Source organism: Taeniopygia guttata, chromosome 3, assembly GCF_048771995.1.
Source record: "Taeniopygia guttata chromosome 3, bTaeGut7.mat, whole genome shotgun sequence".
Classification (NCBI taxonomy): Eukaryota; Metazoa; Chordata; class Aves; order Passeriformes; family Estrildidae; genus Taeniopygia; species Taeniopygia guttata.
Genome location: NC_133027.1, coordinates 25453314 through 25478945, shown reverse-complemented (window position 1 = coordinate 25478945; position 25632 = coordinate 25453314). Strand labels below are relative to the sequence as shown.

Here is a 25632-nt window from a genome sequence, read left to right as displayed (position 1 = left end):
TTTTAGAGAAAGTCAAGTGAACCTCTGTTACTCTACTTGAACTACATTAATCCTCTTTAATTCTAAAGGGGTTAATTCATGTATTTATTTTAATTCTTAACTATTCTTAAAATCCAGGAGCTAAAAACAGAGGCATTTCTACACTCCTATTGTTTTAATGGTTTCTATTTGCTCCAGCCATATATGACAGAAACACTGGAATTAAGCTTGGGTACCTACAATACAGATACCCCCAGCTGAATTTTTCTTCTTGGGCCCCTTTGTACTTAGTGGAGAAGAATCTACATTATTTCCTTTTGAAAGTCCATTCTTGGATGGGATAAATCACTCTCCAGTCATTACAGTAGAAATGTAAATATTAGCTCAGATGAATCCCCTTGAATATTCACATACAGCTCTAAAAGCTTGAGGACAAAAAACATTCAGAAGTTACTGGAGTAGCAACACAGCCAACAAAAGAGTTTATGGTTCCATCTGGCTCAGAGGAAAGTTTTATCACAAAAGGGAAAAGCAACTTATACTGCAATTCTACACTTGTTAATGACTATAATAAAGTTACTGTATGGCACGTCTGCTTGAAAGAAAATTAGCTTGCTAAAAAATAAAAAGTCCACTGTTCACTACTTGCTATGCAATTTATTTTGCTAGTAAAGAGACTGAAGTTGAAAAGCCGCCACTTTTCCATATATATATATATATATATATAAATAAAATATGTATAATCAATGTACACAAATATGGACACCACTGGGCTCATTGGCAAGCCTCAGATCAGTGATAGGAGTAATTCTATTTCTTCCAGATCTGTATTTTATTTATCGTAGCTGTCGCTATATTTTCAATAACACTCAGTGCCAAATTTTAAAGTCTTCTGAAGACTAATAGGTTAATAGAAAAAAAAAAAAGGTTTAATATTGAAAATTCAATCAGAAGTTTGCTACTTTTCTCACTAGGGCTTATGCAAGTTTTACAAACCTTTATGGGACAACTCAGTAAACATAGAAGTAATAATTCTGTACGTAATGAAAAGCTGATTCTAGGCACTCACCTTGGCAACCAGACTCAGAAGGCATTTGAGGAAGTAATACACATGTTAAAATCTTTTCTCCTGTTTCAGGGTCTGTATCAGTCTGAAATGTCAGCAGAGGTTGGGACTGGTTATCTGACAACCACAAAGCCTTCAGCCTTAATGTAGTCAGTGAAATGGGAAGATACGTCAGCCTAGTTCAAAAAAGCAAAGTAAAAAAGTCAGGGCAATTCCTGGGAGACTTAATAGATGGTCATGAAGTCAACTCAAGTATACATTGCTGAGTTGGAACAAACAGGATTGAAATTAATGCCTCTAATAGAAGGCATTGCAGTAGTCATCAATTCCAACTACTCCATTCTTTAAAAAAAAAAAAAAAAAAAAAGCAAAAAAAACCCCTGCAGCTTAACTTTATTATGACTTTATAGTCCTCTGAAGCTGAAAACCAGGTAAAACAATGCTGAGCTTTCTGTACTGCAGTAAAGTGCCCTGGAAAGAAGACAGCTGCTTCCCATCAGGGGCTTTATGTGAACAGTGGCTAGACTAGAAATACATAAGGGCTGTGAGACAATTATATTGCATAGATGAGTTGCCATTTGCTTTTCTTCTGTTTTGGGGTAGTATTTTTTATTTAACTTCCTACTAAGAAGCTGAACTAATTTTCTGCTTTATGTTTTAATCCACTCATTTTTGCTTGTTGTTTGAAGCATTAAGATTTGCGAGAAGCTGCAAGTTCAAAGTGGCCTTCCCTGTTACTCATACTGTATTGTGAAGATACAACACTCAATATTGATGCCACTTGACATTACAGCTTGGCAGCTTCACCTGAAGCTCTATCCATTGCCTAGATTCCCAGTTTTAATTCAGAAATATATAAAACCAGAGGATTTTTTTTTTAAAAAATCCAATTTCTTCCTCAGGGTCAAAGTAATCCAAAAATGACACTCATGATAACACACAATTTATGCTACTTTTGGCCCACGGGGAAGACTACTTTGACAATTTCAACAGTAACACTAACATGAATGTCATAACTGGTTTTTTATTACTCTCTTCACAGACATAATATCTTTTGCTATCAGAAAGAATTAAGTAAATTTAGCAAAAGAACATGAAAATACAAAAATCTCTTGCCTGTTTCCAGCAACATCCAGGACATGAAGTTCAGTGGCCTGTGAAATTTCAGAGGGAATTCGAGATAATCTGTTGTCACGTACAGAAAAGACGTTAAGACTGCAGCAGCCTCCAACCTACATTTGAGAAGAGAGGGGGGAAAAAAGCAAGTCCGGTTTTGTTGCAGCACCACAGTGTAACAAAGACATGCAGTAGGGGTCAGGGAGTGTGTCACAGCACATCAAAGTTACAATGCCTGCCAGACACTTCCCCCTGTGGCACAGACTGCAAACAAGTGGCAGCTTCGAAGAAGTCTGACCTGAAGCAAGTCTGTAGGAGCACTGTCTTGAACATATATATCTGCAAATAATGGATAACTTTACATATAAGTCACATTCCAGCTACCTTTTAGAGCCTTCCACACCCAGAAGAAATCAGTAGCCACACAGAAGATACTCTGTGCCCAACATTCACGAAAAAACCCTACACTTAACATTTTCTAGATCTACATTTTACATATTAATTCTCTCTTTCTTCATGGCAACTTTATATCCAAGCAAGTGCAATGGGCCTTGAAGCAAGGCAAAATGCTAAATATACCAACCAACTCCCAAAATTTGTTGAGTCCACAAAGATTAATGAAGAACTCACTAGAAGCAGAACACTGAGTAAAATTGATGTCCCAATTCATTAGAAGCAACCCATTTCAACACAATTCCCACATGAACTGGCCTTCTTTAATCTATTTTAATCTAATATCCTCTGTCTCTACCCATTTACCCAAATATAAACATCTGCATTATTTGGGTGCAAAGATAGGATTTTTCAGTTGTACCTTTAATAATCTACATCTTGCACCAAAAGTAGCTGCTTTCAGAAAGATAAACCCCCCACATCTGATAAAAAAAAAAAAAAAACCACAAAAAACAACAAACTGATTCCAACTTAATGTTCCAGAGGGAAATTCTATAAACAGGAAGATTATTAATTGTATCAACTCAAAAGCTGCTTCAAGTCACTCTTTGTTCCTATTAACAAAGGAAACTTACCTTTGTTTACTTATCATACCGAGTTTCGAAAAGCACCATTGTTTGTTTGCCAGTTCCAAAACTCACCATAAGAAGGGGAAACAAGATTTTTTCTTTTCTTACTCCAAGTAACAGAGGCAAATGCCATTTGAAGCTTTCAAGTTAAGCAGACTTAAACTCTAATTACAGAGTTAGAGTCCAAACTAAAGACAGTGGAAAATCTCAGTTCAAAAATTAGAGGACATCTATAGTGACATACATCTAAGAAGATTCTCCTCTCATACTATAGCCAATATGTAACTACACCTTGGCCAGGAGTCCCCAAAACTAAACTGAAATTATTGTGTTCTTGTTAACTGTCAGTCGTGTCTTTGCAAAACCCACAATTCAGTCCAAACCCAAGACTGAAATTACAGACAAATAGCAGAAAATATTTTAACTAGTCAAAACGAAAATGGTGTTGATTTAACATACACTATTTACTAAGGAAAAAGTCACTTTCAAAGGATGCAACTGTGACTCACAAAATAAAACAAATGGAACATTTACATTCCACTCACCTTCCTTTGTATCATAAATGCTTTTTAATGGAAGTAAACAGCAATCAGCTGCTCAAGGCTTCTGATTCACAAGCTATTTACAGCAGAAAGTTAAAGTGCTACATTCTTGACAAAACAAAATCTGTGCTATTTCCCTTAAATCACTGCACTCTTAAGATGCAGCTGTTTCACAAGATTATCAGTTTTCCCAGCCCTGTGTGTACAACAGAAGCATGAACCTTGCAAACCATTTTAGCTTGTGAATCAAACCCTTAGAAACCAGCACTCAAATAGTAAGCAAACATTTCTTGGTTCAAGAATTCAGCTATTACTTTAAAGCGTGTATAAATTCTTAAATAATGTGCCTTCACACGTTCACAAAACACAGTGTGATATTAAAAAGATATATACACACTAAGTGCCTAATTGGTGTTGCTAACATGAGAAGCCGTGAAAAGCCAGAAATACAATTAGGGAATGCTGATGAGCTGGCAAGTGATGCCCTCAGTGTACACAAAGTGTTCCCTTTTCATGAATGAAGTTTGTGTTACTCAGTCTTGGAGCATGGAGATCCAAACAGGTTAGCCAAACAAACAAAGTAAAGCCATGCAGCCCTGATGAGACCCAAATTTCTATACTTTTAACAATGGAAAAATGCAGCAGTGGAATCAGGACAGTCTGAGTCATCATGCATTTAAAGCAGTTTAATGAAAGGTAACCGGAGAACCGTGGACTTAAGAATACTTACAGGGTTATCAATTTACCTGACCCATAATTTTCCAAGCGGCTAACAATTAAGAAAATACAAGAGATGTTCAATTTATTTTTCTTTATTCATACTGGACAAGAGCATGCCAACAAATGGAGACAGAACATACATTCTTCTACTACCAAGGAGGGTTGTAACTCCTAGATCATTTAAACTTCAGTTAATTTAACTTTGCTCTCTATCAGTCAACAGGCTGCTGTTCAAAGGTTTGTTTCAAAGGTAGCGAAGACCTTTTATTTTAATAGGGTAGTAGAGTAGATAAAAAAGAGACACTGAATTTTTTTAATGAAACTGTTTTTAGAAAATGCAGACAGCATTTAATGAGCAGCATCGAGTGAGATACCACAAAGAAAAAAAACAACAAGCTGACAGTTAAGAATCAACTAAAATCTTTGTCATTTAAACAAAGATGGCACCCATCCAGCAGTACAGAAAGACATCAGGTCCAGTGTTTGAAAACCTAAACATGAAACCGCACCATGGAGGCAAAGTGCACACACTACATGGCATGCGGAAAGGAAAACGCTGTTGTGGCCACCATGAAGCCACACGGTATCAGAATGTCACTGGTTCGGCTCAGAGTGCCTAACTGAGGAAGAGCCATGCTTTCCAAGGGTCACATGCTCACAACAAACTGTGCCAGACCACCACATCTGCACCAAGGACACGGCTGAGGCCACAAGCCCATTCACCAGTCAACACACTGCATTTCCAGCACAGACTTCACTTAATGGAGACAAGCATCGTGTGCTTAGTTCTAGGCACGCGAGTAAGTGTTCCAAGGACTGGAGGTTTAAAAAGTCCTCACACTCTTCTGTAGTGAGCAGGACATCAGGAAAAGATCTCACGTGAGTTGTGCATGCCTAAGTCATACTCCTGAGACTTAGTTCATTTTAGCAACTTTAGTTTAAGGGTTACTGACTTGTCACATCACGCCAACTCCAAAGAACAGTGAGCCTAGATAAAGGAAAACCACAAAAACAAAGCCCACAGGTCAGTCAGGCAGTAAATGGTCATTACTATGAAGTACTAATTTTAAGATCATTGGTACTATGAAGATGGAACAAAACTGCATATTTGCATTCAGGTGTGCTTGATTGAGAAGATGATCGTCACTAGGAGACCACTGAATTCCACACAAAACTTCAACCCTGTAAACCCTTTAATGGATGATCTTATTGCTCTTTTCTTCTAAATCAGTCTGAGGCTCATCCTTCTAACAGCTTCCTCATTCCGGGGAAGCAGTAAGGCTTGGACAAACATAAACAGGAAGTCAACTCAGTTGCTAAACTCCCCCCATGTTTTCATCATGACCAGCATTTAGCATTTCACCCTCCTGCTTTTTTGCCATTCATACACCCACTACTTGTTCATCTTAGACAGACCCCCACAACTGCAAGTCTTAGCAGAATGCTTTTCTGCTGGTGTTTCTAATGACCCTAAAGTAGATCTGTTTACTACTCAAAAGCTATGAATCAATTCTGCTGTCCTTTACCAGTTAGCATCTTTCACACAGCTATAAGCAATACAAAAAAAAATTACATTATGACAAATACTGTAATGATCAGTCTTCAGTTGTCGTGTGAATAGCTAAAAGCACAGTGACGCATTCTCTTTTATTCAACTCTCAAAACAGCTGTCAGTGCCAAAAACTCTCTCAGACTTATACAAGTCTGATAAATACAGTGGTAATTTAAACACAGTTCCTTTTGTGTTGTAAAATCTTTTCCAGAGTGTCATATCCAAAATTTTGTTTGGGTTCAAAGTAAAGTCAGAATCTTCCTTGGCTCCACATAAAGTATACGAATTCTTTAATTGCAAGCACACAATACATTTAGGGGTGAAAAAACTGCCCAATTCATTATTATTAACTATTTTTCTGTTGTTATTATTAACTTTAAATTGGCTATGAAAATCTTCAGCAAACTCACTTCAACACCTCCTGAACCACTGGTAAATGGGGGAGAGGAGCTCACCAAGACAGCTTCTCAGCCTCCTGACTCAAGACAAGTTTTCCAGCACTTTTTCTTAGTGGCCTTTATTTTTACCTCTGAGACACACATACTTCTACACAAATGAAGAAAGAGACAGGATATCAAAAGTTAAAATCAGAAAAAACAAAGTGGTCCCTACTCATTAAAAAAAAATTTAAAAGCACAGTTATTGTCAAAAAAAAAAAAAAACCAAAAAAAAAACCAAAAAAAAAACCAACACAAAACCCTGTACTTTTACCTAATGGAGTAATAATTCTCACACTATACCTCAGAGCCAGGAAGGACACATTACCAGATCTCTGCTGGTTGTAAAGACTAATTAACAAAAGCATATAAACTGGAAAACATTCCAAGGAGGTTATTTATGCAAGTGCCAAAATCAACATACCAGTTTCATCAGCATTCCTGTGCCAGGGTGGGATTTCTATGCCAAAGAGTCACCAGGCAGGTCTTTCAAGTTTAAGGGGAAAACTTTTCTAACTATGAACAGGTTTAGACATTCTCAGTTCTTGCTGAAGTCTGTTTTACCACTTCAGTCACAGAGGCACTAAGCTGCAAAACGAGGTGCTGAAGATGAAATCTGTCAGTGACTCAATCCATGGTCAAACATTCAGTTCTTCCAGGTTTTACCTTTATCACCACACCTTTGAACCAGGAAACTCTGAAAGTGTATTTGCATACAAACTACTCAATAATCCCAAGTCAAGACATTTTACACCAAAAGATAAAGAGTAGTTTTACAGGTGTGCCTTGAAGCCATCTTGCAGTGTAATGGTTTAACACACTGACTCAAACTCCAATTCTCTCAAACTGTTATCAAAAAAAACAAATCAATACCCTTCTACCCCCTTCCCCAAAAAAACACACACCACCACAGAAAAACTAAAACTCAGAGATTATCTCACCAGGCACATAATTTTCACTAGCCTACCTATAAAAGTGGTCTTTGCTACAGGAATAATTCTGGGTGAAATGATAGCAACACCAAGCAGATACAGTATTGGGTACATGTACTCTTCTCTCCAGCTGAATTCCACTTTTTTCTACACACATGACAAGACTGCATCTCTATCCCTCTCCAACAGAAACCAGTAACAGCCTCTCCCACATCCATTTTTTATCAGGATGAAGACCACATATGCACAGCTGCTCTAGCACTCTGTAAGGCAGAGAAAGAATGGAAGAAGTAAGAAAAACACGTAAAGAGGGAAAGATACTGAGGAAAAATATCTGCAGCGTATACTCTACTTTTGCATCCAACTCTGTTTCTGTGAGTTGGTACTCACAGGTACTAACTTTGTACAATACAAGTACTAATTTTGATGTGCAGAGGTCTGAGACCCCAGTCTATATCCTTGGCTATACTATCTCAGGAAACATCTAAAGCAACACAGAGCAGGCAGAGGTGTTTAAAATTACTTCTGTCAGAAGATTGTGCCTAGCTTTAAATTTTAGTTAGTCAATTTAGGATGAAAATAAACAGAAAACATAGTATGCTTTCTCAATGTTGATCAGAGCCTTCCAAGTGTGCTACCTATCCATTTTGTATTATTTTTATTCCACATCACTAATGATGCGAACAAAAATGGAAATTGAACATTCCACCCAAGACACCAAATGGTTCCTCCCTGCCATCCAAAGGGAAGCTCAGAACTGGAATCTTTGCCACTATCAGCCCCCTACAACTGCTCCTGTAGATGCTTTGCATAACAGCAAATAGTACTTGTTATACCTGTGCACTCAGTTCATGTAGAACAATTATCTTTTAGAGCAATGAAATGTGACTCTTCACTTAATTCCTCTGACTTGTAAATATAAAACCTGTCTATGAAATCTTCATGTTTGGTCTAAAGCAAAATGCTGCTGGTCAAGAAAAATACTATACCAAGAAAATGCAACTCCAGTACAGATGGAACACGTACAGAGAGCAGCAGATTACTTTGTTTTTGAAACTACCATTTCAGCACTGAAGAAGGCACTCTAAACACACTCAGGAAAAAATGTATACTGCACAGCCTAAGCTCAAGGAATTCAAAATTAAACTTGAAAAACTGAAACTGAGAAGTCTTATTAGCTAGACAGTAGGTTCTGCAATACACGCATTAACAGTATTTTTGAGGCATACCATTGCCATCAGTTGTATGCTTTCTATTTGTAACATTACCAGCTTGGAATTCAAATGCACTGATCAAGAGAGGGATGACCCCACACTTAGAGAAGGGCTGACTGCCATTAAAATTAAGTAATAAAAAATTAAATATTGGCAGAGCAAAGCATAAAATCTTACATTACATGTAATTTCAAGGCATTTGTTCTAATGAGACAGACACGTTGGCATGGACACCTTTCAAGGAAAAATAAAAATTCTATTTCAAAGTCATTCATAAGAGGCCAAAGAGCTCTGCTTCCTGTTTCCCTGCCAAGCTCCCTTGGGAACCATCCTCTCCCATTTTTATTTCTTGGACTTCCACAACTCCCCAGAGCTCACCTCATTCCAGACACTACCTTCCATTTTCTCATTATTCACCTTCTCCAAACACAGGCTCATCCCGGTCTTCATTCCACTTCTGTGCAGGTGTCCCCCTCCCTCTCTCATGTGCACTGATGTTCTCTAGACACATTCTCATTCTTCACTTCACCAACTGAGCAACACATTCCACCTCTGAGAAACGTTGCTGGTTCCAAGTGATCAGTATCTTGCTCAGTATGAATCCCGCTATTGTTCTGCACTGAGCTCCTGACCCCACTACACCCCAAACAGACACACTCCATATCCACCCTGCTTTACCTGCTCCTGCAGCTGAGCCTTCTCCTCTTGCCTGCTCCTGTTCCTGCTTCTTCCAAGCCACACTGATTGCTCTTATACACCACCTCCAATACCATATATTCCATTAACCATATATTCCATACATATATTCCATTATCACAAGCTATTAATTGCTAACCTGGAAAGAAACTGTACCAGTAAAACTTTCCATGCAAAACTCAAAACAATTCTGCTCAAAGGTGGAGTGAACATAAAATTGCACAAGTCTCAAGTACAGGTATTTTAGCAAAGAAAGCTTTCTGCTGAATGAACACCAGATCAGAAAGATATTAAAACTATTAGAGCGCATCCAAAAGAGGCAACAAACATGGGTCTTGAGGGGAAACTGTATGAGGAGCAGCTAAGGTCACTTGGACAGTTCAGCCTGTAGAGGAGGAGACCGAGGGGAGACCTCACTGCAGTTACAACTTCCTCATGGGGGAAGAGCAGGGGCAGACCCTGATCTCTTCTCTGTGTTGATCAGTGACAGGACCTGAGGGAATGGCCTGAAGTTGTGCCAAGGGAGGTGTAGGTTGGATATTACAAAAAGGTTCTTCACCTAGGGTTGTTGGGCACTGGAACAGCTCCCCAGGGAAGTGGTCCCAGCACCAAACCTAACAGAGTTTGAGAAGTGTTTGGCCAATGCTCTCAGGTACATGGGGTGACTCTTGGGGTATCATGTGCAGAGCAAGGAGGTGGTCTCCTGATGGGTTACTTCCAACTCAGCATATTTTATGATGATAACTGCTATCACATACCAATACAAATAGTTTTGCCAGGGTCTTGTCTCTTGCTAGCCATCATGCAATCTGTCTGGGTAAGCCCTGTCACAATTCTTTGTTCAGAAGCAGAAGCACGACAGCAGAGAAGACACTGTTTTGCTAGAAAAGCTGCAGTACTCACATCTCACCCCTCACCTTCCCACAATTAGGTGACTGGCCTGTGGCAGCTCAGACCCAGAATACTGGAATCGTTGCTGCCAGTGCCACTGCAGCATCCTCTGCCCCTGCTTGATCCCTCTCCTTCAGACAATCAGCTCTCACCCATCTCTTTGCTACTTCACTTCCTTCTCATACCTCCTTGTTGAGCTGTCCAAGCTCCATAAGGAAGTGAGCCAGAGCTGATGCTCCTCTCAATTTCCATCAGGTGTCACCTCAGTACAGAACCCTCCTGCTCCTTAGGTGACTAAAAGTAGAGAACAAAAGCTCAGAGCCACATGTTAGATAGGAAAATTAAGAGGGAGACTTACTTGAATAAAAATTACGGAGAAAGTAGTACAACCAGAACCAACTCACAGCTCCATATTCCAATCACAGGATGCTGCTTTCCCAATTTCTTTCCACAATTTACTGCTGAACTAAACTTGTAAAGCCTTCATTATATTTAGTTTCACAACTCAAGCTCTAGCCTCATTTCATTCCACATACTGTTACAACAGACAAGAAGTCCTAGCACTCATAGCTGCAAAATTTGAGGTATCTTAGTCACATCAGGTCCTTATATTTAAGGGCAAAAGTAGTAGAGAGATCTCCAAAACCGAAAAGACTGTCAAGACAGTCACTGAGCCACTTTTCAGAGTATGAAACTTTGATATTGGTCACAGGAGTAAGGTGAGGAAGAGCATGGCAGTAGTTACATGCAGAAGAGACATATTGGTGCTGCATTCACCCTACCAGAACTCCAAGCCTTCAAATAGTGCAAGACCTGACATCCACACTGGGAATTACCAGTTAAAAGCTAATTAGACCCAAGTTATTTACAAGCTAATTAGATCCAAGCCTTTCTGTTCAACTGCAAAGACATTTTGCGCTTCCAAGCCACCAAATCACTACAGTTCAGATCCAGCAGACAAGTTCCTGGTTGCAATCAGTTTGGAAAGAATACCCATTGGACCAAAGTTGCCTGCTACTTCTCACAGGCACTTGAAATCAAGAGGTTTCTGTTTCTATAATGTCATTGGCACAAAACTTACCTCTTTGGGCAAAGATGTTAATTTGTTTCTATCAGCATTCAAATTGTTCAGCTTCTTTAGTTTTCCAATGCTCTTCGGTAATGACTGTGCCAACAAAAATAAAATAATACACAAACAGAATTCATAAACAGTCAGGAAAAACCACTTAACTCACTTTTAAAATTAATTAAAAGTCTGATCTACTTTCAAAATTGAAGTGTAGCTAATCCTCATTACCGCTAGACTTTCCAAAGACGATTCAAAGGTTTATATTGCAGAACAAGTGTTTAGGAATGTTAATTTCTAACACAAATTCACTCATGAATTATCTCTGCACTATGATAATAAACACACAACAGCTGTGTACACAATGTGTGTGCGTAGGATGTATTATCTAACTTTACACTCCCAAATTCGCTTCTCGGTTAGCTATCTCCTAACTGAGGTGCTATGAACTGACTGTTGGAAAGACATCTTAACAGTTTTAAGCTTCTAACTAACTCAACCCAAGTACCAACTGAGCTTAAGAAATGCTCAAACCTAGTTTATTTAAAGACAGCTCCTCTCCAAGTCTCAGTGTTACATGAAGTTTCAAAATAATGGAAGGAAACACCTAACAGAAGGAATCCTGAGATTTTATTTTAATTGATCACATATCATATTTAACATCTGTCTAGAGCAGATCAGCAGAGCAAGGAGCAGTACAAGTTCTGCAGTGCTCAGGGCTTCTATTCAGTTCCAGCAAGACTGATCCAGATAATGCACAGCAAAAACTGGCAATAATGCAATACAGCACAAGCACAAACCCCTGCATAAAAACCACAACTAAGTGAGTGATACCTGCACTCCACATGCTCCAATTCTCTCACCGGTCATGAAAGACTCTAGAGTGAACATGTAATTGCTTAAATTTGAAGGGTGGATTGTTACTACACACAACATGATCTCCAGCATTCATTTAGCAAGAAAGAAGTAAGATGCTTTTAAAGAAAATGTACTCCTTAGCAGTAGCAAGGGTGAGTAACCTAATGAGCTAAGTGATTCAGCACTTAACAGCAGGTCTTATTACCACCTGCCATTTGAGCAGCCATGACCATGCATACCTGCAACTGGTTTTCTGTGAGAACTAGTTCAGTAAGGCTTTCACAGTCTCCAATGGAATCAGTTAGTTGAATCAGTTTGTTCTGATCAACCTTCAAAATGGAGAGCCTCCGCAATTTTCCTGGACAGAAAAAACAACATGGATTTTTAGTCTAGTATCCTCCAATACCTTTAATTACATAAATTTTTAATGCTGCAAAACTTCCAGAAATTTTCTAAAACAATGAAATTTTATCATTAGGTAAAATAAAAGAACCCAAGCACTGCTTCAATTAGTGCTTGCATTATTTCTGAAAGTTTTAATATCACTGAATTCATACTCAATATTCATATCCAATATTTAAGCATAATAAATTGTGATAAAGTTGATATATATATTTATATTATATAATAATAATATATATTATATTATATTATATTATTGTAATATCTGAATGATATCCCATGTAAATATCAAGGATGTGTCTACCCAAATGCCTATAAACAAGTGAAAATTATCTGTTTGTTCCTCAATTATACAGTGTTTATTAACGAAAGAATGTTCAGAAGATCACCTACACCTAATCAGTCACAATGAGAACACCTTGCACTGAAGTGACAGCCCAAACCCAAACAGGATCAAGGTCTCTTTGTCCTTACAGAGAACCTAATTAGTCCGACAGAAAACCTAAGTTTATTCTTTAGATGAGAAATCAAACTTCTCTGAAGGTGATTTTCTTATAAAGAACAAAATACTGCTTCAGGGCAGAAAACTCAGTTTGTTCTATTCCTTTGTATCAGAATGGTCTTTGGTGCAAAAGCTGACTCAGGCAGAGCCCATAATAGAGAATTCAGGAGACAACACTAGGTGTTGATACCTCACTGTCACCCTTGTGTGGTCCAAAAACAGCTGTAATAGTCTGAAGGATCAAATTCACTGATGATGGAAGTGATGAAGGGATGTCTGACACAGAAAGCAGATAGCAACCTAAACAGAAACCTGAGGTTTAGCACAGAGAACTGCAAAGCTCTGCACCCAGACAGAATAAACCTGTGCACAAGCACAGGCTGGGAAGTGAAATATACACCTATACAAGAGCCCTGCTGGAAAGGACCTGAATCCTCTGGTGAGCGCCAGGTTGAATACTAAACAGCAGTGAGCTCTCATCAGAAGCAACTAGACAACATTAGAATTATAACAAACAGATCAATGGAAGTTGCTATAGCCTATCAACCTGAAATCAGTGAAACCACACCTGTAAAATCATTCTCAGTTTCATGTGATGACTTGTCTTCTCCCTTAACTCCCCTGTTTAAGTGATAGGAGTCCAGAAGGAAGCTATCAGGATGGCCAGAGCACATGTGAGCTGAGGCTGAAGGAGCTGGCTTTGTTGACTACCACCAAGAGACAGCCAAGGAGGCATCTGGGAACTGCCCAGAACCACTTACAGGGCAGTTATGGACACAACAGAGCCAAACTCTTCTCTGCAGGGGCAGGTGAGGCAGCGTGGGAGATCGCATCTGGCCATCAGAAGCAGCTTCCTCAGTGCGAGGTGGTGCAGCACTGGCACAGGCTGCCTGGGGGTGCTGGAGCTCCATCAGAGCTCTGGAGACTGAGGTGACATGGCCACAGCTGACCTGAGCCACTGGTGCTGGTGAGAGACTTGCTTCAAGAGCTCTACAGATCCACCAGTCCCACCAAGGAATCAGTGATCAGCTGGGCAATGCCCCAGAGCTTCCACAGAGAACAGCAAGGATCACTTCTGCCAACAAGTTCCATCCAGCTAGGTGCATGAGCTGCTGACTTTCAGATGCTAGAGTTTCTGATGTACAAAAATTGTACTGGCCAGCACAGGTCATCAGAGAGGGCTGCTACAACTCCCTGTCAAACACGTATTAGGCAGCTGTAGGACCCACAGTTGTCAGCCCACTCCCCCAAATCCAACTTCTAGAGAAACTTCTCTTAGTCCAATACAGAATATATAGGAAGGGGGAAGGTCTGACCACTCTTTTCTGAATGTTAAATATACTTAAACCACTTCCCCTACACCTTTATTTTGGGGGGGTTTAAAAAAAAGTCCTCTCAAGGAGAAGGCATACTCCTACCTACAACATGGAACTTTCCAGAAAAACAGCTGATGAGTAGAGAAGAAAAAATGCTTGTTCGTCTACTTGTCACAACTACTGAATGGGTAAAAAATATACACCTTAAAAGAGGCACTGGTAATGCTTCAGGAAACATTCTTCAGTTACTGAACCCAGTCTAAGGGGTCAGACACAGAAAGGTTGTGGCTTGAATCCTCAAGGCAAGGATTAATGTGCTGCAAGGCAAACAGTCTTCCACTAGGTTCAGTGGAGGATTAATCACATTGTCCAGCTGAAGATAAATACACATCACCATTCAAAATTCTGTATTTTTTGCAGTGATACTTTCAGCCAGTCTTATCACTTGACCCACAGCATGTTACAAGCTGAAATTTCACAGTGTTAAAGAGTTCTGATGGTGACATGGACACAATGGGAACTGAAGGGATATTAACATTTATGTTGTTTGGGAGGTACAAAGTGAAGACTGAAAAAGGATTATGAGGGAGTTGCTATGCAGACAATTAAAATGCAGCATTAATAGAGCTATGCATTTGTTACTAAGCAAAAGGAATAAAAACCAACACGAGACAAGTTCATCTCTTGCACAAAAAGACTTTAAAAACCCAAATGACTTCCAGTTACAGTGGGTTAAATGGTTCTGTGTGACTGCATTCACTTTGTACTCACCAATGCCATCAGGTAAGACCTGAAGTAAATTCTGAGAAACAAGCAAGTCTGTTAAAGAAGTCAGACCACTAATTTCTTCAGGAAGGCATTCCAATTTATTTTCAGAAACATCCAGACAAAGCAGGTTTTTCAGGTTTCCTACTTCCTGCGATACAAGGAAAAAAATTTAAGTCATGCCCAAACACGTAAGAAAGCACTTTAAAAAATGTACCATCACAATGAAATTCCACCAAGAAAAACAATTATCTGTATGACCTCTTAATTTGCCATTCTTTGTATGACCTCTAAAAGCAGAAAAAAAGTAAATATTTACACTTTACATATGACAAACTAACCAAGTGATTCAGTCACAGTTTCTTATTTTAAATATTAAACTGGCTTCAGTAGTCAGGCAAGCTATGCTGAGCACACCCAGGCAAGCACCAGCCAAACCTGGAGTTTTCCTCAAGTAAAGACTGCAGAGCTGTCTTTTTCAGAATGGCAGATTATCAACCACCACATAATTAAAGTCTACCCCTCCCAATCAACCCTAGGCAAATTAGGATTAGTCTCTCCTGGCTGCTACAGCAACATGCCATGATATCTAGGGATTTCATATCTTCACATCTCCCAACTACAACAAATGCAGAAATAGGAATTGGGGGTGTTGCTCTAGCAAGCATATTTGAACTGCCATGTTATCCTACCATCACCTACTATTATTAATGACTACTTAAGTTTTTATCATGGCAATCCAACCATCAGACAGAGAAATACCTTTGTCTCTGTTAGCTATCAGAGCACCCCCCCATTCCCCACGCACACAGACATCCCTATATACACTTGAGGACAGATCTCATTTTAGTCATCCAAATCACCTTTCAAAAAACTGAACAGCTGAGGAAGAAGTGCCTTTTACATATATTGTTTTCATACAGCAATGGCCTTGATCCTAACTTGCAAGATCAGTTCTTCTGCTTTTGAACTGTCTGCCCCTCAAGAGGATCTTTTATTAAACACATACCCTTTATCCAACAAGTTCATCCTTTCAACTTTGGAGAAAATACACAATAATGGCCAGTTTCAATAAAAATGGCTGCTGAAGTCACACTTAACCTTTTATGAGTGATCATCTCAACTTATTAGGCCAAGCCAATAAAAACAAAGTCAACTAAACCCACTAAATTGTAATTGATTTACAAGACACACAACTGACAATGAAATCCATACAGCAAGTAACAGCAAACTGCAGAAGGAACGGAAGAAAACAGGTTTTGACTTGGCTGTAAGGGAAAAAGAGGGAAGAGGAACCATCCCACATATTATAAAAGTTCTTAAGAAAGGGAATATAGAGTGTTATAAGCTTTAAATGCTAAGTTCCCTCATCCCATGACTGATGTCAGAAGGGGGATTTGCCTGCATAAATCAAAATTTCCATTTATGGCAACAGTTCCGTTACTGTACTTCTTCCAAACACCATGCTTAAATGAATGAAGATAACTACAAAAAATGAAAAAAAAATTTCATACTCAAAACTTTTAAAACTGCAATTCAGATAGATACACAAGGTGATGGTTATCTCAGATGACTTTTGGCTCCCTGATCTTTGGGCAAGAACTATAAACAGAGGATGTGTCAGCCTACAAACTAAACAATGTACCTATTAGGAAACTATCTAAAAGTTTCTGACAACATACAGTATCATGGCCAATCCCTTGCAGAGGAATTTTTCAAGAGAAAATCCTTACACACCCAAAACCAAACCCAGGCAAAGTAGACTGAGAAAAATATTCCACTTTAAAGCACCTCTCTGTAGGAATGAATGAAAATGTTTTCTTTCAAAAATATCTTCAAAACAGTATCAGTAGAGATCATTTTTACCTGAGGTATTTCAGCTAATTGGTTTCCATCCAACCAAAGGTCTTTAAGATTGAAAAGTGCACCAATTGTTTCTGGCTACAACATAAAAAGCAGCAAAGTTAAGTAGTATAGGAGCTTTAAGTAAAAAAAAAAATTGCCACCCCACAATTACAGTCTAAGTAAACCAATTCTTACTGCAAGCACTATTTACAAGTACCTTGGTCAGAAGTAGCAAGAATGACTGTAAGTATTTGGGAATTCCATCATACAAATTAATTGCTATAACTTAATAATCTACCATTCTTTCCTGGCATGCACTAACAAATTGCTTGCACACCCTTGATCTACTGAAAATCCATCCAACATTTACCTGAATACCTTAAGGGAGATGACAGATATATTTTCGGTAGATTGATCTGCAACAATGTAGGACCTCTTGACCCTCAGCAGTTTTGCCTCAGTCTTTTCCCAAAGATTCTCACTCTCACCCTGGAAATTTAACTTACACCTGTGCTTAGCCCATCCAGTTCCTGACACAAGTCCACGTGGTCATTGTAACTGCAAGCACAGACAAGATTTTGTATCCCTCCACTCCTTTTTATTTCTATAAAAAAGCTGTGCTGCACTCTCATTTTCTAGAGATCAGCTGCGGTTTTTTGAGTAAAGTGATACTGTGCTGAACAAGACTAAACAGATATGAAAGCACCAGCTCACTGTCAAAATTCATCTGTACCTATAAAAAGACTCTCCCTCTATGCATTTTTCCTTCTTCAGTTTTTGGACATCCTACAACCTATTTAATCTAAATTATGCATAAAACAAGACCAATGTGCAGTTTCAGTGGTATGTTCTCTTACCAAATGATAAAGTTCATTGTTTCCTAAATCAAGTTCTTCTAGTCGCTGCAGCTGGGCAAGTGATCTGTGAGATGAGATAAATCAAAACAAAACCACATTAGACTAAAGCAACAGAAACCCCATGTATTTGAATAAGCTCATTTTACTGAAACTTGAATTTCAAATTACAATACACTGTAGGCAGACAGTTATTTTACCAGGCACAGACTGTTTGCGGCAGTATCTTCCTGAAAAAATAATTTACTTTGTCAGTCTAACTGTATGACCTTGAAACTTAAAACTTAGTACAGGCAATCAAATCATTACTTTTTTTAAAATTTTATTTTACCAATAAGTCCCCCAGGGTGGCAAATGCCACATACTTTAGTGTTAAAGTTTAAATCTAGCATAGATTTATTTTTTAGGGGAAATTTACAGTTATGCAGCTGGATAAAAATTCCCCATAGTGATCACATAACTCTGTGACTCAAGACTCAATATCCATCATTTATCCTCTCAACACAATCCATCAATTTCTGAAATACTTCTGGTTTTGAGACTACAAATAGAGGGAAGCACAAAAGGATGTAAAAAACGTTCAAAGCAACAGACAAGAGAGGGCCACCCTTCAAAATCAGGCTCACAGAGCTCTTGCTACTTTCCTCAAAGCTGCAGTAGCACAAAAACCAGAGTGAATTGTCAGCTACATTACTGACAGTCAGAATTTTCATGGAGCAATAAAACTGTCAACATTTTTGATAGCTTCATACTGATACTGCATGGCCAAACTTAGCTAGCAATTCTGTCTTCTGGCCACTGACATTGAAGTGTATTGTGGCTCACTGCTATGAACAACCAAGGCACTGGGTAGACTGACAGGAAAAAACTACCCCAAAGCAACTGGGGAAGGAATTCTAATTTAAAAAAGTTAAATCTTTTACAGTACATATTAGATTACCTAACAAGCAAAACAGGAGTCACCAAAACTCTTGCAAGAAGCAACCAGACAGCAAAGGAAGGAAGGAAACTCCTTCACTAGAGAAAGAAGAGGCTGCTTCCAGGCAGACAAAAAGGACCCCCAAAGTGTAAGATATCATATTAGTCTAACAAAAGACTACCAATTCCTCTGCCACAATACAGACAGTACAGAGACATCTAGATAACTTTTTTTTCCAAAAATCACAGTGGGTTAAGTAAGACTTCAGACATCAGTAGGTCTAGTTTGCTACCAAGGGTTTAATCTCCAGGTGTTAGAAGCTTTTGGCTACTCAGCCCTGAATACAAACACTTATTTAAATGCTACAAGGGTCTAGAGTGAAAATCTCAGAGCTCTTACTGCTCTACCTTCACAGTTACAAAGCTTCACCATGAGAACAACCCAAAACCACCACTCCCACTGCAGATGGCTTGTCCAATGCATGCAGGACATCTTTGGTGATGCTCTATGTCATACAGAATACGTTTTTATAGAACAAAGACAATCCATGCAGATTACAGGTTCCTGTAATCAAGTACAACTAGAAGTAGTGGATGAAAGTAGATCTTCTAATAGAAGGCTGTATCCCATATTATCAATTGGCTTTGAATATTTTTTTCTAGCTGTCATTCTGTTTCATATGTTAGCAGATTTTAAGAATAAGAATATTTTATGTTTATATAATAATGGAAACACATGCAATGTGACTTACTCAGGTAAGTATGTCAGTAAATTTTCTCTCAGTTCCAGTGAAGCCAGGTTATAAAGACTAAAAAACAAAACACAAAAAACCACATTTTAATACCATCTTACTTTTTATATTCCACATTCTATGAAGAAAAGTGTGCATTTACACAGTTAAAACAAGTTGTTATAAGCTGATCTTTTTTTTTGTTGTTTTAATTACACCAGATCATCTTGTGAAAGGCAGACTAGAAAGACTAAGTTTGTTTCTCTGTGATACTTCAACAGATTAAAGCTAGAAAGTAAAGAGACAAAATACAGATTTCCATTTGTTAAAAGGTTTGTAGCTGCAAGCTACTAAACAGAGTATATTATAATATATCTGAACTGCTTTTACTTACTCGCCTTCAGAATCTGGCATGGGCTACCAAAGTGAGAGAGCACCAGGTAACCCATCACTGCCCTAATGACAGCGTGCTCATTACTCTAAGTGACATTAGGCTGCTAAGCGGCTCACTCACTCCATATCCCAAGCTTTCACCAGCATCACCATAGCAACATTCCGATTTCTCAGGGCTTTATTTATGACTAAATGGAACACAAGGAGTCAGACATTATCCCAACACCATAATCTGCTCTAATCCTCCACCATCCAAGGGAAAAATGAAAATCAGATGTAGTGACTGCAAATAAGTTTTTGACAACAGAATTATGTTCTGTCCTCCTGTGCAGGGAAGGGGGACAGTGTTCTTAGGCCTTGAATAAAATCTAGATAAAAACCAAGAATTCCACTAAATTTGAAATAGATAGTAATTCTGTATCGTACACTTTAGGGAAAAAAACAAACAAACAAGTCCATGCATTCAGACTGCGTCAAATTGAAATATTTTCTCATCTCAAATAACACCAGTTTACCAAATTACAGAATAATTCGTTAGCTCCAGTAAAAAAACAGCTGATAATAGAACTTAAACCTCAAAAAAAAAAAAAAAAAAAGCAAAATCTTCACATTGCAACTTCAATATAAGCAGAGGAAAGCAAAAGAATTCATGCAATGACCAGTTAGAAGGGAAAGATTTTTCATGGCTTGACTTTTGATGGTGTCTGAAAAATAAATTCTCTCATGAGCCTGTTTCATACTGCATTCAAAAACTCAGTGAATGAAATCTCACGGGTGCTTTGATTACAGTCTCAGCAGCCCTTTTCAGCTTTTAAAATAATACATTTTACTCATTGGGTTCTGTATCCCTCAGGAAGTAGAATTTAAATATACCATGCAGGTTAAGATACTTTAGAAGAAGTCTAATACAAATTCAATTAAAAGATAACTGAGAATAACTCTGCTACTGCCACTCAAAATTATTGACAGAAATAAGCAAGCCATCACTCCAACAACACAAGAGAATATTCACACATACAAATTTTAACACTATAAAACACAAGTCAAGATGGGACAGGGTATCCAACAGCCTCAAGGAAGCCAAACAAGCGGAGTGTGAGAGGGAAGGGATGATGAGAACCACTTCTCTCCAAAAGGAATGTGGGTCTGGTCTTGCTGGCATTGCCACCTACAGACTGCCATTACATTCATGATTACAGGTTTTCTAGAAACCTCTTTTCACCTTCCTTTGAATGTTCCACTTTCTCTTCAAGCTTTTATTAGGTGAGGTCCATGATTCATGTTTATCAAGAGAATACAAAAGGGATGTGCACATCTCCAAGCTGCTTTGTAATCTTGTGTTTACACATCACCCCGCATCTACTTATCTCCCTCCCCATCATCTTGAAGCGTTGATGAGTAAAATGGTGCAATCTCTTAATTTCTTTTCTTACCTCAGATACTACTTTGGCTGTGGCTGAATAGAAACCTTTGTCAGAAAAGCATATTCAACAGCAAGAACTTGGGAACCACCATCTTAACTAGCCTCATCATATCATTAGATTGAGGCAGGCCAGCTCAAGAAACTGATCATGCTTAAAAATAACCCATGAAGGAGAGTTAACACAGATACCCAGTCCAAAACAGAATAAATCCTCTTAAACACCTGGGCTAGGACAGCTGCCAAGAAGGTGCAAGAAGGCAGCTGTGCTGCAGCACTGTGAGCACTCACTGGCAGCTGTGCCCTTGTGAGTATCTCGTGAGCATCTTTGCAGAGTGACTGTGGCCCACCACAGTCCCAGCCTAGGTTCTCTTCTTGTGGGAGTCAGCAACCTCCCAGATTGTGTTTTCATCTTTAAGGACACAGCTTTCTGAGGGAGAAATGCTTTATTTATCCTACTATTCTCACCCACAGCATGCTCTCAACCCTAACTCCACCCTGGAACAAAAGAAAAGATACTGCCCCACACTCTTTTATCCTTTCTACTTCTTCCAAGGTCTTGAGTCCAAATCCAATATAAGCAGACACCAATAAGCAAAATTAAGCTTCTCACCAATATAGATACCTGAGTCTATGAAGTTCAAACCAGCAAAGCTGAATCATTAGAGTGAAATACTATGTTTAAGATTGATCCATTTCATAAAGAGGTAAGAATATGAAAGGAAAATTGCCATGTATTATTCTTAAATCTTGACTAGTTACAGAAATAGCTCCCAGCAAACCTATGTGCTGCAATTTAAAATGTGACAACTATTATATAAAATAGTATTGTCTAAAAGACATGTTGATGAACTGAAGCACTTATCTTCAATACATTAAAAAGCAGAGGTATAGCTCGTCCTTACATTTACCAACAGGTTCTTAACAAATTGTGTATTTACTAACATTTTTCTGACTTTAAGTTTTGTTATGCTCTTAATTTTAGAGGTGCACTGTCAGTCCAGTATTTCTTAAGTCCCTGAAAAGAACTAAAACAAGCCATTCCTTATGGATGTCAGAATCTTCCCCTAATTCTAATCTCCATCTTGTAGAGAAAAATCAGTCATGGGAAGTTACTATAAAACACAAAGGCAATAGCAATCTCATTTACTCAGACTAAAGAAAGACCCATCGGCAGCTGTTCACCAACTGCATTTAGAAATGCAAACGCACCACAGAGCATTGCAGGCTGCTTTCCAACAAACAGTCCTTACTCCCTCCAAAAAAATCCAACAGAAAATGCACAAGCAAATGTAATTTATATTCTAAAGGAGAAAGAAAAACAAAACAACAACAGCAAAAAGAGGGAAAAAAGCCAAAAAAGAAACATACAAAGAAATCCCACTATCAGAAGATACTATTTCACCATAGTTTGTAAAAAGCATTAATAATTATAATAATGCTCACTACAAAAGCTACCACACAAACCTCAAACACTGAGCACGTGTGTAAAATTACTGCACACAAGGAAACAGACAAACCAAGGAGAAAATGAAGTTAACTGAAATAATTACAAGTTTTCCATCTCAGCACTCCAGATGACTTCTAGTGTAAGGCTGGAACCAAGTTGAATTTAAAGGTACAACATGGCTAAAAATATCAGTTTCAGTATAAACCAGATACACTTGGTTCAGCACTCTACCTACAGTAACTGTCGATACGAAATCAATAACTGAGAACAAAACTAATAGCAACAAAGCAAACAAAAATGCTAGAAGTGTCTTTCCTGATCATTCCTGTACAGTTTTGAAAGAGAAATGTGCAATTCAACACAATCTGCAGATAGGGAATACCACAAATATTCCTTCATCAACTGCAGCAGTCTACTCTAAAACAAAGAGTGGCTAGAATCATCCGCTAAAACCAGAAACAAAGCCTGTTGTTCTTTTTCTTCCAAAGCAAGTCAGTTTGGATTGATTACAATGAGATTATCCACACCACCATGTTCCACAAAACAACCTTTTCACAGATGACTCTCTAAACAACAAAGACTCACTGCACTAGGTTAAAAACACCACTGAAGTTAAAAAAAAAAAAAAAAAAAAAAAAAAAAAAAAAAAGATGTTCCATAGTTACTCTGGATGAAATTACATTTTCAGTGTACAGCACACATTAAATGTACTTTGTTTTTTAAATTTATAAAATACAAAACTGCTATGCGTTTATCCTAGAACTTTAACCTTGAGGGACAGCTGCAGCATATTCCTCTATCCATAGGGACAGAAAGTCAGCCTTAAGAGTAACAACAGACAACACCACACACACCCCATTTCTATCACAGTCCCAGCAAAAAGACTAGGAGCTCCAAGCCCTTGGCAGAGACCACATTTCTGAGACAGGCACTGAGAAGCATGATAAGACATATGCTATTTCCTTGTGGGAAGGAAAAAAAAGCTAACATTACAAAAGTGGGAAAGAGAAATGTGGGAAAAGCTAAGATAAAACAAAGATAGGTAACAAAAAAGAATTTATGTAAAAGCTGAAGATGCTCAGTCAATAAAAACTGAACAATGCCCTTCCCTTGATTAATAAAAGCTACACTTTTTCATCTTATGTCAAAAGCACACAGCTGAGCTAGCAAGACAAGAGTACAGGCTTTGGGAAATAAGGAAGCAAAGTTGGAAGAGATGATGATCTAAAGCACCTGCAGAAACCCATGGCCCAATCTGCACCCCTTCCAGCAAGTTTCAGCTGGTTAAGGGAGTATAAAAATCCCAAATGTAATTTTTCCTCATGTTTGTAAAACTGCCAAAAGAAGGGAAAGAGCAGAGAATGGGCATAGCCCCCATATTTATACAGAATAAGATACGGTCCTGCACAATAAGGATAGGTAAGGTGAGAACACAGTATAGATTCTGAACATGGTCTGATATTACACTCTTCATGCAGCAGCAATGATTCCAGAACACAGCCCAAGGATGCAGCACACAGAAATGAGAGATTAAGTCCACATTTTGACCAGTGCACCAGTTCCAAAGGACTTCAGTTCACTGGGCCAGCATCTGAAGATTACTGGCACTTAAGATACCCTGCCTGGGTATACAGCACACACACTGAAACATTCATTAAGACAGTAAACTGGGAAGGAAAGGAGTCTGAACTAGGCAATTTACTGTCCATTTTTGGGCAGAAAAGGAACATGTTTTTTCTGTCTATTCAAGGGTCTTCCAAGATGTAAGGTAACTGTGGCACTCTGACAAGGGCATAAAAATGCATTAAACTAGCCATATTTAAATATATTCCAGCCCATTCCCACCGGCCAAATAAAACTACCAGTAACACGTATGACCCTGCCCCAGGACACACCAGTTAGATGACTATACACTCATGTGACAGGATCCTAGTAAGCTACTCCCATCCCACAAGGCTTCCAGCTGCAGAATAACAATGCACTGAGAGCCTGGTGTTTAGCAGCTTCTATTCTCCAGGAAAATGACAGAGTTAATCAATAACCAGCCAGCTCTCAAAATACTACTTACCCAGACTCTTAAGTATTTGAAGGTACAGTATATACCTTTGGGATAGGCTCCTGTTCCAAGTCACTCCCAAAAAAAACCTCTTTCTCTTCTCCTCTCTTGACTGTTTCCTCAACTGCACACAGACCCTGAAAAGACCAAATGTCCAGACTCCCAAGGCTACATCAACCACATCATCCTGGTCTGCATAAAAAACAGTATGGCCAGCAGGTCGAGGGAAGTGATTCTTCTGCACTGCTGAGACCCCACCTGGAGCACTGCATCCAGCTCCAAGGGCCCCAGCACAGGAAAGGCACAGTCTTGCTAGAGCAGACCCAGAGCAGGGCCACAAAAATTATGAGAGGACTGGAGCACCTATCCTGTGAGGACAGGCTCAGAGACTTCTCATTTTTCAGTCTGGAGAAGAAATTTTTACAATGGGGGCAGTGAGACACTGTAACAGGACACCCCAAGAAGCTGCAATGCCTCCTCCCTAGAAGCCAAAGTCAGAGAGAACAGGGCTTTGAGCAACCACATCTAACGAAAGGTGTTTCTGCCCACAATAGAAGGGCTGGATCAGATGATCTCTGAACGTCCCTTCCAACCAACCCAAACCACTCTATCAAATTAGGTGCTTAAAGTTGGATTGTTTCAAGAGCTCCTGTAGCATGTACCCATTTCCAGAGTTAATTACCACTTCAGTTCTTCCCTGAGTCTGCCTTATTTCACCCAGGTACTGTATCTGCCAGCAACCTATCTTCCCTGCATTGATTACAATGCTGGTGTCGGAACAACCAGCTCCATGTGGATTTTTGGTGTAATGACATTTCCAATTCAACAAAAGCAGTATCAGCCACATAAGGAAGGATTATGCTTCCAGAAATTACTAAGTGTCTCTTAA

General features: G+C 38.8%; 1 protein-coding gene across 1 annotated transcript in view; it reads right to left on the bottom strand.

Annotated features, from left to right (window-relative positions):
- LRRC1 (leucine rich repeat containing 1) overlaps window positions 1–25632 on the bottom strand; it is a 70145-nt gene that overhangs the window by 3666 nt on the left and 40847 nt on the right. Inside the window, exons 5-12 of the mRNA XM_002195293.5 lie at window positions 19446–19502; window positions 17779–17842; window positions 16943–17017; window positions 15083–15227; window positions 12331–12449; window positions 11249–11332; window positions 2162–2277; window positions 1049–1221 (exon numbers count right to left, since the gene is read on the bottom strand). Coding sequence (XP_002195329.1) covers window positions 1049–1221; window positions 2162–2277; window positions 11249–11332; window positions 12331–12449; window positions 15083–15227; window positions 16943–17017; window positions 17779–17842; window positions 19446–19502 — 833 coding nt within the window. The remainder of the gene's footprint in view (window positions 1–1048; window positions 1222–2161; window positions 2278–11248; window positions 11333–12330; window positions 12450–15082; window positions 15228–16942; window positions 17018–17778; window positions 17843–19445; window positions 19503–25632) is intronic.